The following is a 16,130-nucleotide window of genomic DNA, read 5'->3' as shown; positions in this document are numbered from 1 at the left end:
CGACATAGTCCTTCCTGCCCACACCTCCACGCCCACCTGTGTCACTGTGTGCAGGTTATGCACCTTCACATAACCAACCTCCCCAAATCAGCTCTTCAGATTCTTCTTTGCACTTCCTGTGTGTAGGTTGCAAAGACAACATGCACAAAGGTTCCCACACGTGCTATTATGTGTCCTCGCTTTGTATTTGTGGAGACACAAAAATCCTATTCAAGGCCCATGGGGCTAACTCGCACGTGCTGAGCGTGCTCCGTTAACGGTGCTGGAATTCTGTGTAATGAATGCCGATGAAAATCAGCAGATGTCAGGACCGAAATGTTGCCTTTGTTATTTTTTAATGTAGTTAACTTGCATTTTTAAAGAAGAAGTTATTTTATGAAACTGCTGTAATTACTGGAAAGATACACCTATTCAAAAGGTGGTTGTTTTTTTCATTTGAAACACCTCAGGCTCATTACTTGAAATCTAAAAACATAGACCAGCAGTTTCTATAGTTTGATAAGAAATTTTACAGGTTGATCAATACACCAGCTAGAATGAAAAAGCAAAAACCTTAGGACTTTAATAGGTCTCCACCAGAAATATTTTCAAAGTAAATTATGTTATTTGATAGCACAGTCACCAAGGCTGGTCTTTAGACCCAATCAGGTTTTAGTCAAACCCCAGGTTCCCGACTAACGGGCGGAGAGGCCTTTATTTATGCATCTGCAGTAGAAGGGCTCTCATGTTTGCGCTGGAACACTGCAGCTAACGGGGCCAACACCGGCCATCCTCACGGGGCCGCCCTGGGGCAGGGCTGGCACACTTTTCCACTGGGCCTGCGGGTGAGCATGCTTCCTGTGCAGGCTTCGCAGTCACTGTCACACATTCTCAACGCCACCTTCACACACAAAAGCAGCATAGACAATGCGATATTGACTAAGGGCCATGGCTTCGTTCTAATAAAATGTTATTATGGACCTGGAAATTTGGATTTCATAGAATTTTCATGTGTTGTGAAATATTATTTTCCTTCTTTCCTACTTTTTCAACAAATAAAAAATGTGCAACCCATTTTTAGCTCAGAGGCCATACAAGAAGAGGCCAGGGCGGTTTGGGCGGGCAAGCCATAGCTTGCTGACCTCTTTTCTGGAGGAAAGTACTGCACAAACAGGCAAATAGATGGTCCATCAGAAGGTGACGTGCTATGGCGGACAGTCATCGGTATGAGGAGACATTGGGCAGGCGGTGGGAGGCTCCTGTGTGCAGAGCAGTGTGAGGGAAGGAGATGTCAGGAGACACTTGCAGGAGGGGCGGGAGCGCCGACTCTGCAGGAAGAGCCTTCCAAGGGGAGAGGGGGGTGACTGCAAGGAGCCCCGGCCATGCACGGGGTGTGGCCTCTCCCTGACTGTGGTTCAAAGATGGCACAGGAGCGCACGGCCTGATGCAATGTAAAGGAGTCGCTGTGACTGAGATGAGGAAAGGCAACGCCAGCAGGACTTCTGACAAATAGGACGAAGGATGTGACAGAAAGAGGAATCAGTCCTTGGCTCGAAAATCCTGACTGAGTCAGTCATTTCCCGAGATGGGGAGGACTGTCTTTCTTCGCTTCTTCGTCTGCTAAGTGTGAAACAGCACCTGCTCCCTCCGCTGCAGGGAAGAGTGAATGAGACAGTGGCCTGAGGAGCGCGGCCCAGTGCCGGGCATGCGGCTGACACTCAGGAAACAGCTCTTTCCGGACCCCATCATCTGTACATCCCTAACAGTGTTTACAGCCAAGTGCTGGCCTACATCTAGGATCACTCTCAAAAGCATCCTCCCTCGGGAAGCTCATTCGCCAGGCCCCGCTCATTTTGGAGCCCATCTACACTGAAGGGTGGATTTATTTTCCTGTAAATCTGTGGCTTTGCTGATTGTATAAGGAAGGTCCATGTTACTTTGGAATGTGGGTGGATATTGCTGGCAGGCCAATATCAGCTCCACTGTCCTGTGACAGGGGACCGCGTGTTTTACACTCTGGCCGTAGGGATGAGGGAAGACCAACCCCAGGGGAAAGGAGCCACCTCAGCTGGACCTGGAAAGACAAAAGGAATTTTGGAAGAAGGGGTGGGGGTGTGAAGAAAAAAGCAACGGGCATGGGAACACGGCCTCTTGGGTGGGTGGCAATGAAGGCTCCTCCCAAAATGCTTATACTTTGTATTTTCCACCTGTTACCTGGGGGCCCATTAATGGTCTCTCATCAAGGAAGAATCTGGGCAGGGAGGTAACTCGGGTGGCAACAGAAAGCAGAGGAGAAGCCAAATAAAGGGGAGAACAGGGGCAGGTGGGGAGCTCGGAGAAACAGCGCGTTCTCATCCAGCTTGCTCATCAGAATCACCCCAACGCTGCTAGTGTGGTTTCCTAAGCCCGACCCAGACTGACTGTCCCAGAATATCCTCGGGGTGGGGCTCAAAGCAGGGCACTTCTAACAAGTTCCCATGATACGTTTTCTATAGCAATTGATACCAAAACTCTTACAGCATGGTAGCAGAAGAGGATGAAGATGGCCCATGGTGACAGCCCAGGAGACAAAGAGAAAGGGATCCACCCCTTAAAGGGCCACTGAGGACAATACCAGAAGGACCCGGTCATCTTAGATGGTGAGGTTGACAGATGCTGAAGAATGCCCCTGTTGTTTAAATTCCTAACGCCTACTCTGGGTGTCCAATGTAAAATACTGGAAACATTTAGACACTTAGCAGAAACCTTGAAGATCAAAATGAAGTAGGAAAATCAGGTGGGACGCTTGCAAAGAGCTACTGGAAATACAGACGGCTCTCTAATGCAGACGTCGTCACTCTCAGCACTAATGACTCCGGGACCAACGACTCTTGGTCAGATCGCCCCTTGAAGGCAAAAATGCCCCTAGTTGAGAACTACTGCTCTAAAGATACTGTTCTTCACCCTTAGGAGATGTTGTAAAAATCTGAAAATTCTTCAAATTCAATATGATTTACTTCTATTTTCAAATAACAGAAAGTCCTGGCAAATGGCTGGCTTTGGTGCTAAGCGGACATCAGGCACTTAATACGGCACCGAGAAGACAGTGCAACTCAGAATTGAGAAAAGGACAGTGGAGGTGGGATTGCAGAGACAGTTACATTTTCCCACAAGAAGAAATCACCGCACCGTCTCTCGGGACCCTGAAAACCGCACGGGTAGAATAAACTGAATGCTAACCTTTTATGCTCAGGAAAGACCAGGGACTGCTTCCGGAACCATCCCTTCTCATTTCATACCATCACCTAAGGCTGTTAATGTCTCAAGTTAACTGCTTACTCTTTTCTTATTTACATTTAAAGGAAAATAAAACTCTGACATAGGCGGCTTACTGTCGACAAGCCTACTTTTTAGCCTTTCCTTGTTTTGACGCTGTAGTGGATGAACCGCCTAAGGAAAGTGGGAACTATTTTGTTCGGTAGCTGATAGCCCTCCCCCAGGGAGGCCGCAGCTCTGCCTTCACGGGAGCCCTGTCTCACTGCGGTGTGAGGTCAGCATTGATTTTAAGACACAGAAATCGTTTCTGTGGGTGCCGCGCTCGCACAGAAGCTGGTCACAGCTCCACAGATGAATTACTGCACCTGCATCAGATCCATAAAAGACATAAAATGTCTTATGCAGCCCAAGGCACACCGACTTGGATTAATAAAGGAAACAAAGTTTTACAACTTTGAGATTATTCTCAGGTGGCATATCACTAAAGTAAAAAAAAAGCTAAGTATCACGATAGCTTAGGGAACTGTATTATGTTTCTGCCACTTTTCGAAGTGCCAAATGAAATGTCACTTCCGTTGAGGATTTCGCGACAACAAACTCATCTCCCCCACACACAGCCAAAATGCCCTGAAGGTTGGCTTCCTGCAAATGCCCTCCCTGACTGCACATAAACAGAGAGGGAGTGCTGTGGCAAGAGGCTACTTAGAAACCTTTTTTGGAACATGGCTTGTGCTCATGGGCTTGTTTCATATTTATATGTAAAAATCAATACAAGTATAATCTTCTGAAATGTCATTTCTTAGTCTACAAGAAATACAGTGAAGGAAAAACATTATCATTGATGGATGTAGGACCCTAGGTCATCAGTAACTCCAAAATTTTTATTTAGGAAGGGGTTAGGGAAATGGCTGGAAGGGGCCACTGGGAAAAGGACAACGGAATGCTTTGAAGGTGAGGTTTGCTTAGCAAGCACGCTGAGTTTACATAGGTTGGAAGTGGATTGGGATTGACTTAGAGGTGGAGCCCATAGAAATGATGGGAGTGTCAACCTCCTTCCTCCACCAACAATGACTCCATGACCTCCCACTGCCCTGGATATAAAATATTACATCAGCTTATTTGTCGTAGTCACTGTTCAATATAATCTATATATATATATACACACACACAAAACTAAAAGTGTCCCCCCAGGAGTTCGACCGGAGACTGGGAGTGGATCACTCGCTATGTGTGCTACCAGGGGGGCACAACGAAGGAAGGCCCTGGCTGGCAGCCAGCAGCCGGGGAAGGGAAGGCCCAGCCAGCAGCCGGAAGGCCCTGATCAGCCCTGATCTCCAGCCAGACCTAGAGACCCTACCCATACAGGAATTTCATGTACTGGGTCTCTAGTCTGACATAAAGAGTTATGCTGGGGAAAGGACATTCCAGAAAGGCCAAAGTCACAGATGGGTGGCCTTGCCCATGCAAGATTGCCAATATAACTGATGGCCAGATAACACCAAAGGGGACCATGGCTACTAGTGCTGAGGTTGCACCATGCGGCTGCTTTGTCTGTACTTGCCTTTGTAGTTTTGACTTTATTGCCACTGCTACAGGCCCAACCTGAGTCATCTGGCAGCACTTTGCAATCCTCTCCTTCCAAACAGGGATCCATGTGACACCACCACTTCTGAACCACGATGGAAGCTGGAAAACAAAGGCCAAATGCTGCGGGTGACACTGCTTCTTCCTGCCAGTGTGGACAACATGAAGCTCAGCACAGAGGAGCACGCTGACCTCACTGACACAGCGGAGTTAGTGAGATCTCACGCTTCAGGGCAGGCCTGCCTCGGTCTGAATCTGGCTGTGACACTTTTTACAAGTGACATTGAACTCATTATTTTACTGCTCTCCACCTCATTTTGTTCATCTGTAAAATGGGGATAAAAATAGAACCTCGCCACAAGATATGAAGGATAAAGCAAATTCATGTGAAAGTCTTGGCTTTGGGGGAAGTGACTTTGGGGCAGTCACTTCCATTCTCGGAAAGCGTTAGCTATTACTGTGGTCCTCATCTTTGGTGGTAGGCTGTATGTGGATGGTGCAAAGTTATGTTTAATGGTTTTTGTTGTCAATAGCAAAGACTAACAACAGTCAACATTTCCAACCCACACGGTGCTCATCTCCTCATCCTTTCCAGCAGGTGCTGAGCACTGCAACACGGGGGTCCCAATGGCCCCTCAATGCCACATTCTAGACTATCCAGCTCACCTGTGAATTCACTTCCCTTTACCTCAGCATGCCTGCAGGGGGCGACCAGTAAAAGTATTTGTGTTTTAAGCCCATGGAGCAGGAAGTAGCAACCCTCTGAGTCCTCTGGGTTTAGAAGCACAAGAAGACAAGTCAAGAAAGCACCAGCAACTTGGCTGGTTATTCCCACAGAATCAAAGGACAAAAGGATCGTGACTGATTTTTAAGGGTGAGCCCAGCCAATAGGCTGGTAAGGACAGGGTGCTGGGGCCGGGGTGCTGGGAGGGTGGGGGGAGAAATAGAGAGGATCTTAGCCCTGTTTTTCTTGTTGAAACAGCAACGCTAATAGAAAACATCCCCCATTGGATTTCCCTTAAACTACTACCGCCTGAGAAGTTTGAAATTCAAGTTCAAGGAAATCTTTATAAATCCTTTCCTTGAGGGCCTGGCATGCTAATTGGCTTCCCTGCATTTTCTAATTTCAATACAGCTGTACCTCTGAGGTTAAAAATTATCTTCTTGCATTCTACAGAGAAGAGAAAACTGAGGCCCTGAGGTATTGACTTGTCCAAAGTCACAGAGTTTGAAGAGAGTCAAGCAACATTGAATGGAGGCAGTCTGACCCTGCACCCATGCTCCAACCTGGAAATACAGTGGGGGAAAGCAGGTCTACAGTTGTGAGTACACAAAACAGAGCTTATTCTGTATTATTATTTATTAATTACTGTATTATTTTCCATATGAACTGTATGCTTCCCTTTGCCCACCGCTGTATACAGCTGCTCCCTCACACCGGGGATCTCTAGTGAAACAAGCCCTTGCATAGAACCAGGGATGAAAGTAGGTGACACAGCGAGCCAGTGCATGAGACTCCTCTGTCAGGCAACTGTGGTGCAGCATGATGAGGGCACAGCATGATTTCATTATCAGCTGTGGTGGCCGGACACTGCGTCTACCCTGATGCAGAAAAGTGGAAGTGCAGAAAATTCTCGATTCTGGCCAAATCCTGAGCTCCTTATGTCATCAGTCCCATCAAAACCAATAACCTGAGTAGGGCATTTTGCGATTTGGGATAACCACTTGCTAGTTAAATCAGATGGCGCCAACACTGAGAGGGAAAGTAACTGAATGGGTTATTTTTTCTGAGAGACTGCCACTGGACACATTGCGGGAAACTGAGAACGTGTATTCCTTTCAGCCCCAGATATCACAATACTTTCATCTTCAAACTAGATGGAGTTTTGCCATTTTTCAAAGCGCTTTTACCTACTGTCCCTCTTTTGATTGTCCCAACAACACTCAGAAGCAGGAAATGGAAGCAGAAGATTCCAGGAATAAACACCAGAGCCTTCGGTAACGTGAGTTAAATAAGAGAGGAGGATTAGATTCTAGTGCTCTCTCTCCTCCCATCTGTCTCCTATGCCACATGTACAACAGCTAGATTAACAAGTGCTCCCCAGCGTCTGGCCATGTTTATAGAGCTGCCACTGAGTCATTATTCCTGAACACCGTGGTTGGTCCCAAGTGGATATAAAGACAAGAGATGGTTCTCAACCCCCAACTTAAAATACCATCCACAGGACTGGAGAAGTTTCATAAATGTTGACAGAGCTTGGTTATATTTATACAGCATTAAAGCTGAATCTAAAATACTTTATCTTATCTTTAAAGCTGTTCCCTAGACCCTGGCTTTCACTCAGCAGGGGACTCTATACTCTTCAGAGGAATCAGAGCCACGTGGGTGAGTCAGAAGAAGCCTTGATGGGCACACGGTCAGTGACCTGTCCTCGTGGGGGCAGGAGGAGCGGTGGGACAGTGAGTGGCCACCCTGGAAGCCAGCAGACCATGCGGCCGAAGGGGGGTCAGCAAGGCCGCCCGGGCACTCAGCTGAGGAGGGTGGTGTAGAAAGCAATCTCCAGGGGCTCCAAGGCCGGGTTTAGACTCAACCGGGCTCTCTAAGCAGGAGGGAGCCATGGATAGTGCGTGAGGAAGGCAGGGCAGGGAGCCAGGGACACCTGCACCAGGCAGAGTCCGCCTGGCAGGGCAGTAGGAGAGGCTGTGGGCAGAAAGGAGTATGAGAGAGAAGAACAGGTGAGGCGTGAGTCTTAGAAGGGGCAGCAGGCAGAGGACTGTAGAGCACTATAAAGGGGTCCAAAAGGTATGAGTGCAGGGAGAGATCTGGGAACAATTCTCTGCAGAGAAAACAGAGTGCATCACATTTTCTCCGCTTCACAGCAGGGAAATGTCAGTGCTTCCCTACTGACTCAGGGGGACCAAGAACACTCCCGTGCACCCCTAGGAAAGGTGCTGGAGGAGAAGAAACGATGGGATGATTCAGGCGTTCACCACAGAAAAAAAAAAAATGCCAGTTCTTAACTACAGAGAAGAATATTGTTTTTCTAGTATTTTCTTTAAAGATTTACATTGAATTTATCTAAATAAGTAAAAGAAGGAAGTATATACGGTCAAGCTCTTGTGAAATTACTCACCCGTTTTATTTACTTGGAAAACATGAAGTGCCTGTTTGGAGACAGACTCGCAGAGCCTCCGTAAAGAGCAAGCTGCCCTGGGCGGGAAGTGCTTCCACTGTGAAGCCCGGCCTGCGGCTAGCAGGGCGCACAGGGCGGTGCCCCGAGCAGGCGCCTGCTCCCCGAGCTTCACTGTGCAAATGTTCTCTCAGAAGAGACAGACATCAGAGCCACCACAGGAGCCAAAATGAAAGCTGCACATTCCTTTATGAATTAAAGATGGACTAACAAGCTCACAACGAGGTGCGAACCAACCAAGAGTGTGCCCTGCGGGTGAGCAGGTGATTGAACGGCCTGGGCACTGAAGCTCCGCGTGCACACTGCACAGGGCCAGGCTGAGGCAGGGACATGAGTGGGGTTCTCCTAAAACAACCGCAGAGCGCCGCCCCCTGACCTGAACCTGTCCCCACAGGAAATAAACCTGTAGGAGGCATACTTTTATTTTCCTGTTGATACCATAACATACTTTCAATGAGAATGTCTTGTCGCTTCTATTTTTTTAATTATTTTAAAAGCCTCATGCCTTCCTTACTTATGAAAACATAAAGATGCCAATCTAATAAATTTCACATTTTATGCAGAAAGGAAGAAAAAGACAGTGAAACCCTGGTTGTGCGGAAGTGAGTAGTACTTTCTGTAAATGTTCCAGGGGGAAAAGGAATGTGTCCAATCAGCTAACCTGCTTCTGGTGCATTTTCTTTACTCTGATGTATAAAATACATGGAGGGTTTGGGTTGTTTTCTATCCCTTATCTTAAATAAATATCATCCCACTAAACACAACTTACAATATGCGTTTATGTAGCTACTTAGATAAGTCCACCTTTGAGTAAGACTAACAGTGAACAGGCTCACTTCTCAAGGTCTGGCCTCCCATTTGTTGACTTAGCTCAGTTGTACTTACACGCAGTTAAGGCTTTTCTAAAGGAAGATGTGTTTTCACACTGACACATGGACAGGAAGGTGGAGAAAACATCTTCCCAGAATATATATCATCTGGAAAATGGAAGTAGCTACCAGAATACTCTCTGAGATTCTGTGTTTTAGCTTCAGCTATTTTGCTGTCACCATTGTTATTTCAAGACACTCACAATCTTCTTCAAAATAACTAAGCCATTTATTAATTTTTAAGATTGCTAGGTGGCAAGCCCTGCCAATGTGTATTTCTCTCTTTTTTTAAGACAGAAAGCCATTCCAACCTGACAGGTAACAAACATAAAAGCAGTCATGAAAGCACTACGATATTGCTTCAGGAATCCCACTTCCTCCCACTCCACACTCGCAGTGTTGTCATCCCACACTGTGCACGGAGCGCTGGGTGGGGGGCACGGAGCGCTGGGTGGGGGGCATGGAGCGCTGGGTGGGCTGCACGGAGCGCTGGGTGGGCGTGGTGGGATGCAGAGCCGGACCCTTTGTGACCAGGTCTGTCCTCGGCCAAGTGCCCCCTCACACAAGTACATACCCCTGGAGTGAGGACCTCTACAGCAGGGTTTCTTGACCTTGGCACTAGTGACATTTGGGGCCAATAATCCCTTATTGCGAGAGTCCATCCTGTGCCTTGTTAGATGTTGAGCAGCCTGCCTGGGCCTCACCTCCCCAACGACAGTAGCACCCTCTACCCCAGGGTAACAACCCAAAGTGTCTGGAGACATTGTCAGATGTCTACCCTGGTTGAGAAACATTATTTGTGGTTATTAGATACTAGAGGTCCAGTGCACGACATCCGTGCACTTGGGGTGGGGGGGGCGGGGAGGGCGTGGGTGCAGGATGTACAGGGGTCCCTCAGCCCGGCCTGCACCCTTTTGCAGTCCAGGAGCCCTCAAGGGATGTCTGACTGAGGGCTTAGGCCCGCTCTCCACAGGGAGCGGGCCTAAGCTGGCAGTTGGACATCCTTAGTGCTGCCACAGAGGCCGTAGAGCCTCCTGCTACTGCTGCGCATACCAGTCATGAGCCCAGCTTCTGGCTGAGCGGCACTCCCCCTGTGGGAGCACACTGACCACCAGGGGCAGCTCTTGTGTTGAGCATCTACCCCCTGGTGGTCAGTGCACGTCATAGTGACCAGTCATTCCACCGTTTGCTCAATTTGCGTATTAGCCTTTTATTATATAGGCTACTCAGACCAAATGAGAGGCTTAGCTATTCATCAGACCTCATTAAACTAGGGCTCATTAAAAGACTCCTCCTCCACAGTAGACACCAAGCCCCACAGCCCCTGGTCTTCCTCCATGCCCCCACCGTGGGCAATGCCACAAGCTTAACGCTTAGAAACCTACGCTCTCAGAAATCTTGGGCTGTTTTAATGAACTTTGTTCACAGCACTTCATGCCCTTTCTTATTGGCACCCCCTGCTTCATCCAATCCAGAATACAAATTCCCAGCAGGTGGCAATTAAATTCTAAAATGTGATTGCATCTAAGGCCTCTAACACCCACGGCTCTGTTTACACCTCCAGGCTGGTCCCCTGCCATGTCCAAGCCAGACTGCGCTTCTCCCACCTCCCAAGGTGGCCCACTCATTCGCATGTGCTTCACGTGGTTGCGCTGCCCAGTTCCCTCCGGCCTGGTGAAGTCTCACCACTGCTCCCCTTCTCTGCTCTGCCCGAGCCCTTCACTGACTAGAATTTAATTGTCCATCTTCTAAGTAAGGTGTGGGCTCCTTGAAAGCAGGAACTATGTCTAATTACCTTCCTTCCCTGGCATCTAGGATACGCCAGGCACCAAGTTGCTAAATTAAAAGTTGATGAATGAACTCACACATGCAAGACACATTCATCCAGCGCACCAAGTGCTTTGGCAAAGTACACCTTGCTGGCATTCACCTGATGACCGGAGAAGCCCAGAGCCCGCTTCATCGTAAGTGGCAGGAAACCACACGCAATGAGAAACCCCTGGGAAATCACAGCTGTAAGACAGACCTGGATCTCACACAGTTGGAGCTACAGACATCGCCTTCAGTGTGAACAGTAACCCTCATCCCAAAGCCAGCGAGTTCTGACATCTGAGGAAAAAAATTCAGGTATCATCAAAAGAAAGAAAAAAGTTGCCCTAGCTGGTTTGGCTCAGCGGATAGAGCATCGGCCTGCGGATTGAAGGGTACCAGGTTCGATTACAGTCAAGGACACATACCCGGATTATGGGCTCGATCCCCAGTAGGGAGCATGCAAGAGGCAGCCAATCAATGATTCTCTCTCATCATTGATATTTCTATCTCTCCCTCTTCCTTCCTCTCAGAAATCAATAAAAATATTTTTTGAGAAGAAAAAAGTTTATAAAGTAACTGCCTCCCATTCTTAAGCCTGTCTTATTCATCTTTTTAAACACAGTTTAGAAAGCATTCCCTTTGACAAAATAAATTAAGTTTCATTATAGTACTCATTTATCTCATTTTATCATAAAACCACTCAGTATGATCTCTATAGAGCTATATTTTGATAAATGTGTAGAATGCAGTTCCCGCCACTAAACAGCCAGGAGAAGATTCAAAGGGGAAAATGCTGGCCCGCTAAACAGTTGTCTTTCAGGACCCACGTAAGCATAACCTCAATCAAGTAATTCCCAGACCTTCTCCCAAATCCCAAATGTGTATTAAAGACACATTTCAATAATTCAGGGAGACTCATAAATTCATTATAACAAAGAAGCTCGATGAGGGAAATGGAGGGGGCATAGCTAATTGTTCTCCCTGTTTAACTTGTAAAAGCTATAATTTTATGTAAAAGCGATGAAAAAAATGATGTGTGGATTAATAAAAATGCATGAGGCTGTTCCACTTTCTATGCCAACATTAATTAGTGCCTGCTCCAACATTTTCTCACCTTTGTTTTAATTTAAATGTAAATTGAAATGAATTTTATATTTCTGATCCTCTCTGTTCTTATTGACAAATAAGGGAAGAGGAATGTATCAGCAGAGACCAGGTCTTCCCACAAACCAATTAGCAGTATGATACTGCATAATTATTATGGGATAAAGATTAAGCAGGTAAAACTAAAAAGCCCTAATGGATCAATTTAAATTGGTACTAGTCATATTTCAAATGCTCAGTTTGAATTAGTCACACACTTCAAATAATCGGTAGCCACAGTGGTTAGTCACTACCAATTGTCCTGGACCCACCGCATCATGACACGTGGGTGCAGAGTTGCAAGGAGAACGTGTGCATCATCACAGAAGGTCCTGCTGCACACACTCTACTCAGACCACAAGTAATCGGTTCCCATCACCTCCTGACCTGTGACATTAGGGAAATCAGCCAGTTAGCCGGTGAGCCTGCTGATTTGCCATAGACACAACCAAAACGTCCCTTCAGTAGAAGAACGGCTGTATACATTAGGGCCTATCCGTTGACTAAAGCAGGTTAGATTAAGAAGTATCCAATGTGATACCATTTGTGCACAACACACATTCATATCAAAATTTACTGCATTTTCCACAAATCTATCTTAAACACACAAATATACAGAAAAATATATTGTCCAAACAGATAAATATAGCCCTAGGGTAGTAGCCAAAGGGCATTTTGCCCAAATATAAAACAAGCTAATTTAGGGTAAGGTATTAATGTTCCCTTTACTAAGAGAAAGATGCTAATAGTAATTGCTACCCCATTCCTATTTTCCAGGTACCAATACTTTGAGTATTGCCCTGGACAGGTGGCTCTGTTAATTGGAGCATTGCCCATACACCAACAGGAGGTGGGTTCGATTCCTGGTTAGGGCACAGACCTAGATTGTAGGTTCAATACCCTGCTGGAGTGCATATGGGAGGCAACAGATCCACGTTGCTCTCTCACATCGATGTTTCTCTCTCACTCTCTCTCTCCCCTCTTCCTCTCTCTCTGAAATCAATAAACATATCCTTAAGTGAGGATTGAAGTAAAAACACTTTGATAATTGTAAAACATGATTTAGATATATAAGACTTAATAGCCAAACATAGATTTATTCTTCAAACAGCTGGAAACCACCAAAATGTGGTTTCAAGAATAACAGTGACATGATCAGTTCTGTTTTTTAGAAGCATCTTTCTTGCTACAGGGCGGGGAATGGAACCGGGAGGTAGGAAGCTCAGCAGGATGTGGTGCTGGCCCCTAGACTCGGGGGGTGACAGTGGGGCGGAGAAAGGTGGACTGACCTGAGAGAGAAGGAGACAGAATGGCTATGACTTGGCTTCAGTTGATGGAGAAAATACATAATACACTGTCCCAGTTGGGGATGCAGGAATTTAGAAAATTTCTTTTAAATGCATTTTTATTGTTAAAGATCTTTACCTTTTTTTACAGGTACACAATCCTTTACCTATAATCCCCAAATCCAAAAAGCTCTGAAAATGAAAAGGATTTCTGTAAGATGGCGGCAAAACCTGACTTGAATTAGCATGAGGCTCTTCATCCTACCTGTCCCTTCTGCATAACTATCCATATACCTCACTGTAGAAATATTAACAGCTGTGATTATGGGGTGCAACTGGAGAAAACAGAGGGTTTGTTATGTGGTAGATGGTATATGCACTATGTTACCTTCATAAATATCTGACGACACCTGAATTTGGCAACACATTTGGCCCTGAGGGTTTCTGACAAGGAAACGTAGAAGGGAAATTTTCCATGTTCCCGCTCCAGCTTTAGAGTAACTGAGATTACGCTGATACAACACCACTGGTGAGCAAACAGCCCGTAAAGAGGTGCCTGGAGGAGAGACGGGAGGGAGTCAGCTATTATTTTTGATTGTGCAATAGATCTGCAGTTAAGAATATGTTTGTGTGCATGTGTCTGTGTGTGTGGGCATGTGTCTGTGTGTGTGCGTGTGTCTGTGTGGGGGGGTGCATGTGTGCTTTAACTGCCGACCTTTACATGTGCATCAGATAAGACTGGAAGAGTTCATTTTCTGGGAGGTGTCATGCCACTGTAGAGAAACTCTACAAGACTTAACCTCATAGCTGATCTCCTGGGAACTAATGTTTCTAACAAGGTGTCTCCTGGGAAAAGACAGGACATCAAAAGGAATCAATCCCAGGCCTCCACCTACAAACATCAACATTCACTCTGCTGGGCAGAGTACTCTGCTTGGATTTGGAGACGACAAGTGAATAATACTACACAATCCCAAACAGTTCTCTGAGAAGTCGCACCAAAGATGCTTTGTAATGTTTGTTAAAATAATAATAAACTAGAAATTAAGAAAATATTTGTCTATAACATTAACATAAGGTAAGAAAACCAGGCTGAGTCCAGAGTTTGAGAGCAGGAAGAAGAGTGTCTACGGAAGCAGATGGGATAGTGGGTCAGAAGAAATCAAAGCACGTCTTCCTGACTGTCCAATAATGGAACTCCCCACTGGTACCTCTTAAGGGACATCATTATTAACCTACCTTACTAATTATGAAATTTGTGGAGTTACATTTATGTTCACTTTTGGGGTAACACTGACCTAGAATAAACCTAGTTTTCTTTGCATTGCAAAGACATAAAGTTGGGAGATTCTTGGTAGTTGTAGGCCCTTCCTGCAATATTAGAGAAACAGACCAGAACGGTCTTACCTTCAACACAGGAAGGCTGAGCCCGAGTGGTGCCGGCAACCTGTCCTGGGAAGCAGGAACACTTGACTGTTTGTGATCGCTCTTCTATGTGGTTTTTGTTACAGCACCTGTGCACAGCAACCACCTCACAGGTCCCCTGCTTGACATGATGCTGACCTGGTAGGTAACGGGGGAGAAAACAGACCCAGGGCTGTTATGAGGAAAGGACACCAACCAAGAACAAGAATGATGCCATGGCTACATTTTCCAACTTCCTATGGTACCTAAGAATTTTTGCAATTTTTATTTTGATGCAATTTCACATGCAAACTAGAGGCCCAGTGCACGAAATTCTTGCATGGGTGGGGTCCCTAGGCCTGGCGTGCAATCAGGGCTGATCAGGGCCAGGCCAATTGGGGCCCGAAGGCCCTGGCAGAGTCGGGAGAGGAGGTTGTGGTTGCTGGGCCAGGTGCGGAAGGAACAGAAGACGCCAACGCTGCCCTCGGCGCCCCGCCACCCCACAGTTCCCCAACTTACCCCTCCCCTCCTTTCCTCAGTCCCTCACCACCACACCCCCGGGGGCCTGCTGGCCAGGGGAAGGAATGGGGGAAGGGGCCAGGGGAGGTTTCAATCCCCAGTTTGGAACTTGCAGGAGGCAGCCAATCAATGATTCTCTATCACTGATATTTCTATTTCCATGTCCAAAATCAATCAAATATATATATTCTTAAAATGCAAGGTTTTTAGAGGAAGAAAGGTAGGGCAAGGGAGCTATTGACAGGGGGGCATTTGAGATCTTGCTCACATTTCAAATAGGGTAACATAAGGTGGTCCTCAGGGGGTGACAGGTGAGGAGTGGCAGTGGGAGGAGCAGGGCACTGCGGGCTAAGGAATGGGCTGTAATGACTGGGAATGTCTGTGACAGTGACACCGGGCATGTGTTGGGGACATCGCTTGGATCATTCATCCCCACGAGGTTTTCATTCCGGAGGGGAGGAGAAACATGGAGATCAGCAGGCCTTTCTTAACCTAGAAGGTGAGGCGGGCAGCAGGAGTCCACAAATGTAAACACACAATGTAACTTGCTGTCAGTCAGAGAGAAACATGGAGATCAGCAGGCCTTTCTTAGCCTGAAGGTGAGGAGGCAGCAGGAGTCCACAAATGTGAACACACATGTAACTTGCTGTCAGTCACCAGCCAAATCAATGCCCAGCCAGCCCTGGTGGCTGTGTCCTGCCGCTCTCCGGCTGTGCTGTGGCGCTATTGGCTGGGAGGGCCAAAGCCATGCCCCCAAGCACACGTGGTATATGAAGGGGCGGGCAGGAGGCCAGAAGTTGGAAGTTGGAGCTGAGGCGGCCTGGCAGTGCTGTGTGCGCCATGGAGCTGGACAGGAAGCAGCTGTCGGTGTGACCGGCTTTGGAGTTGGAGGGGCTGTGCTTCCTGCACGTCACTGGAGGGGCCTCAGGAGGCCTTTCCCTCCTGGAGTCGTTCTTCCCAGGGTGGTGGCATCAGCCACTTTTTTTTTCAATTTATTTTTTTTATTGGAAAGCAAGCTCTGGGATCCCTAGGCCATAGAGTGTGCCTCCAGGCCTCACTTCACCTCACTCCCCCTCCTCCTGTGTTGA

The 16,130-nt window shown here is 47.0% G+C and overlaps 1 protein-coding gene across 1 annotated transcript in view; it reads right to left on the bottom strand.

Moving 5' to 3' along the window:
- The window catches only part of FAM19A4 (family with sequence similarity 19 (chemokine (C-C motif)-like), member A4), a 16,657-nt gene extending 866 nt beyond the window's left edge, over positions 1–15,791 (bottom strand). Inside the window, exons 1-3 of the mRNA XM_015567940.1 lie at positions 15,743–15,791; positions 14,527–14,682; positions 4,796–4,920 (exon numbers count right to left, since the gene is read on the bottom strand). Coding sequence (XP_015423426.1) covers positions 4,796–4,920; positions 14,527–14,682; positions 15,743–15,791 — 330 coding nt within the window. The remainder of the gene's footprint in view (positions 1–4,795; positions 4,921–14,526; positions 14,683–15,742) is intronic.
- Positions 15,792–16,130: the final 339 nt, after the last annotated feature.

The sequence above is a fragment of the Myotis davidii genome, unplaced genomic scaffold, assembly GCF_000327345.1.
Source record: "Myotis davidii unplaced genomic scaffold, ASM32734v1 scaffold821, whole genome shotgun sequence".
In the NCBI taxonomy this organism is placed as follows: domain Eukaryota; kingdom Metazoa; phylum Chordata; class Mammalia; order Chiroptera; family Vespertilionidae; genus Myotis; species Myotis davidii.
This window is presented reverse-complemented; position numbering and strand designations above follow the sequence as displayed.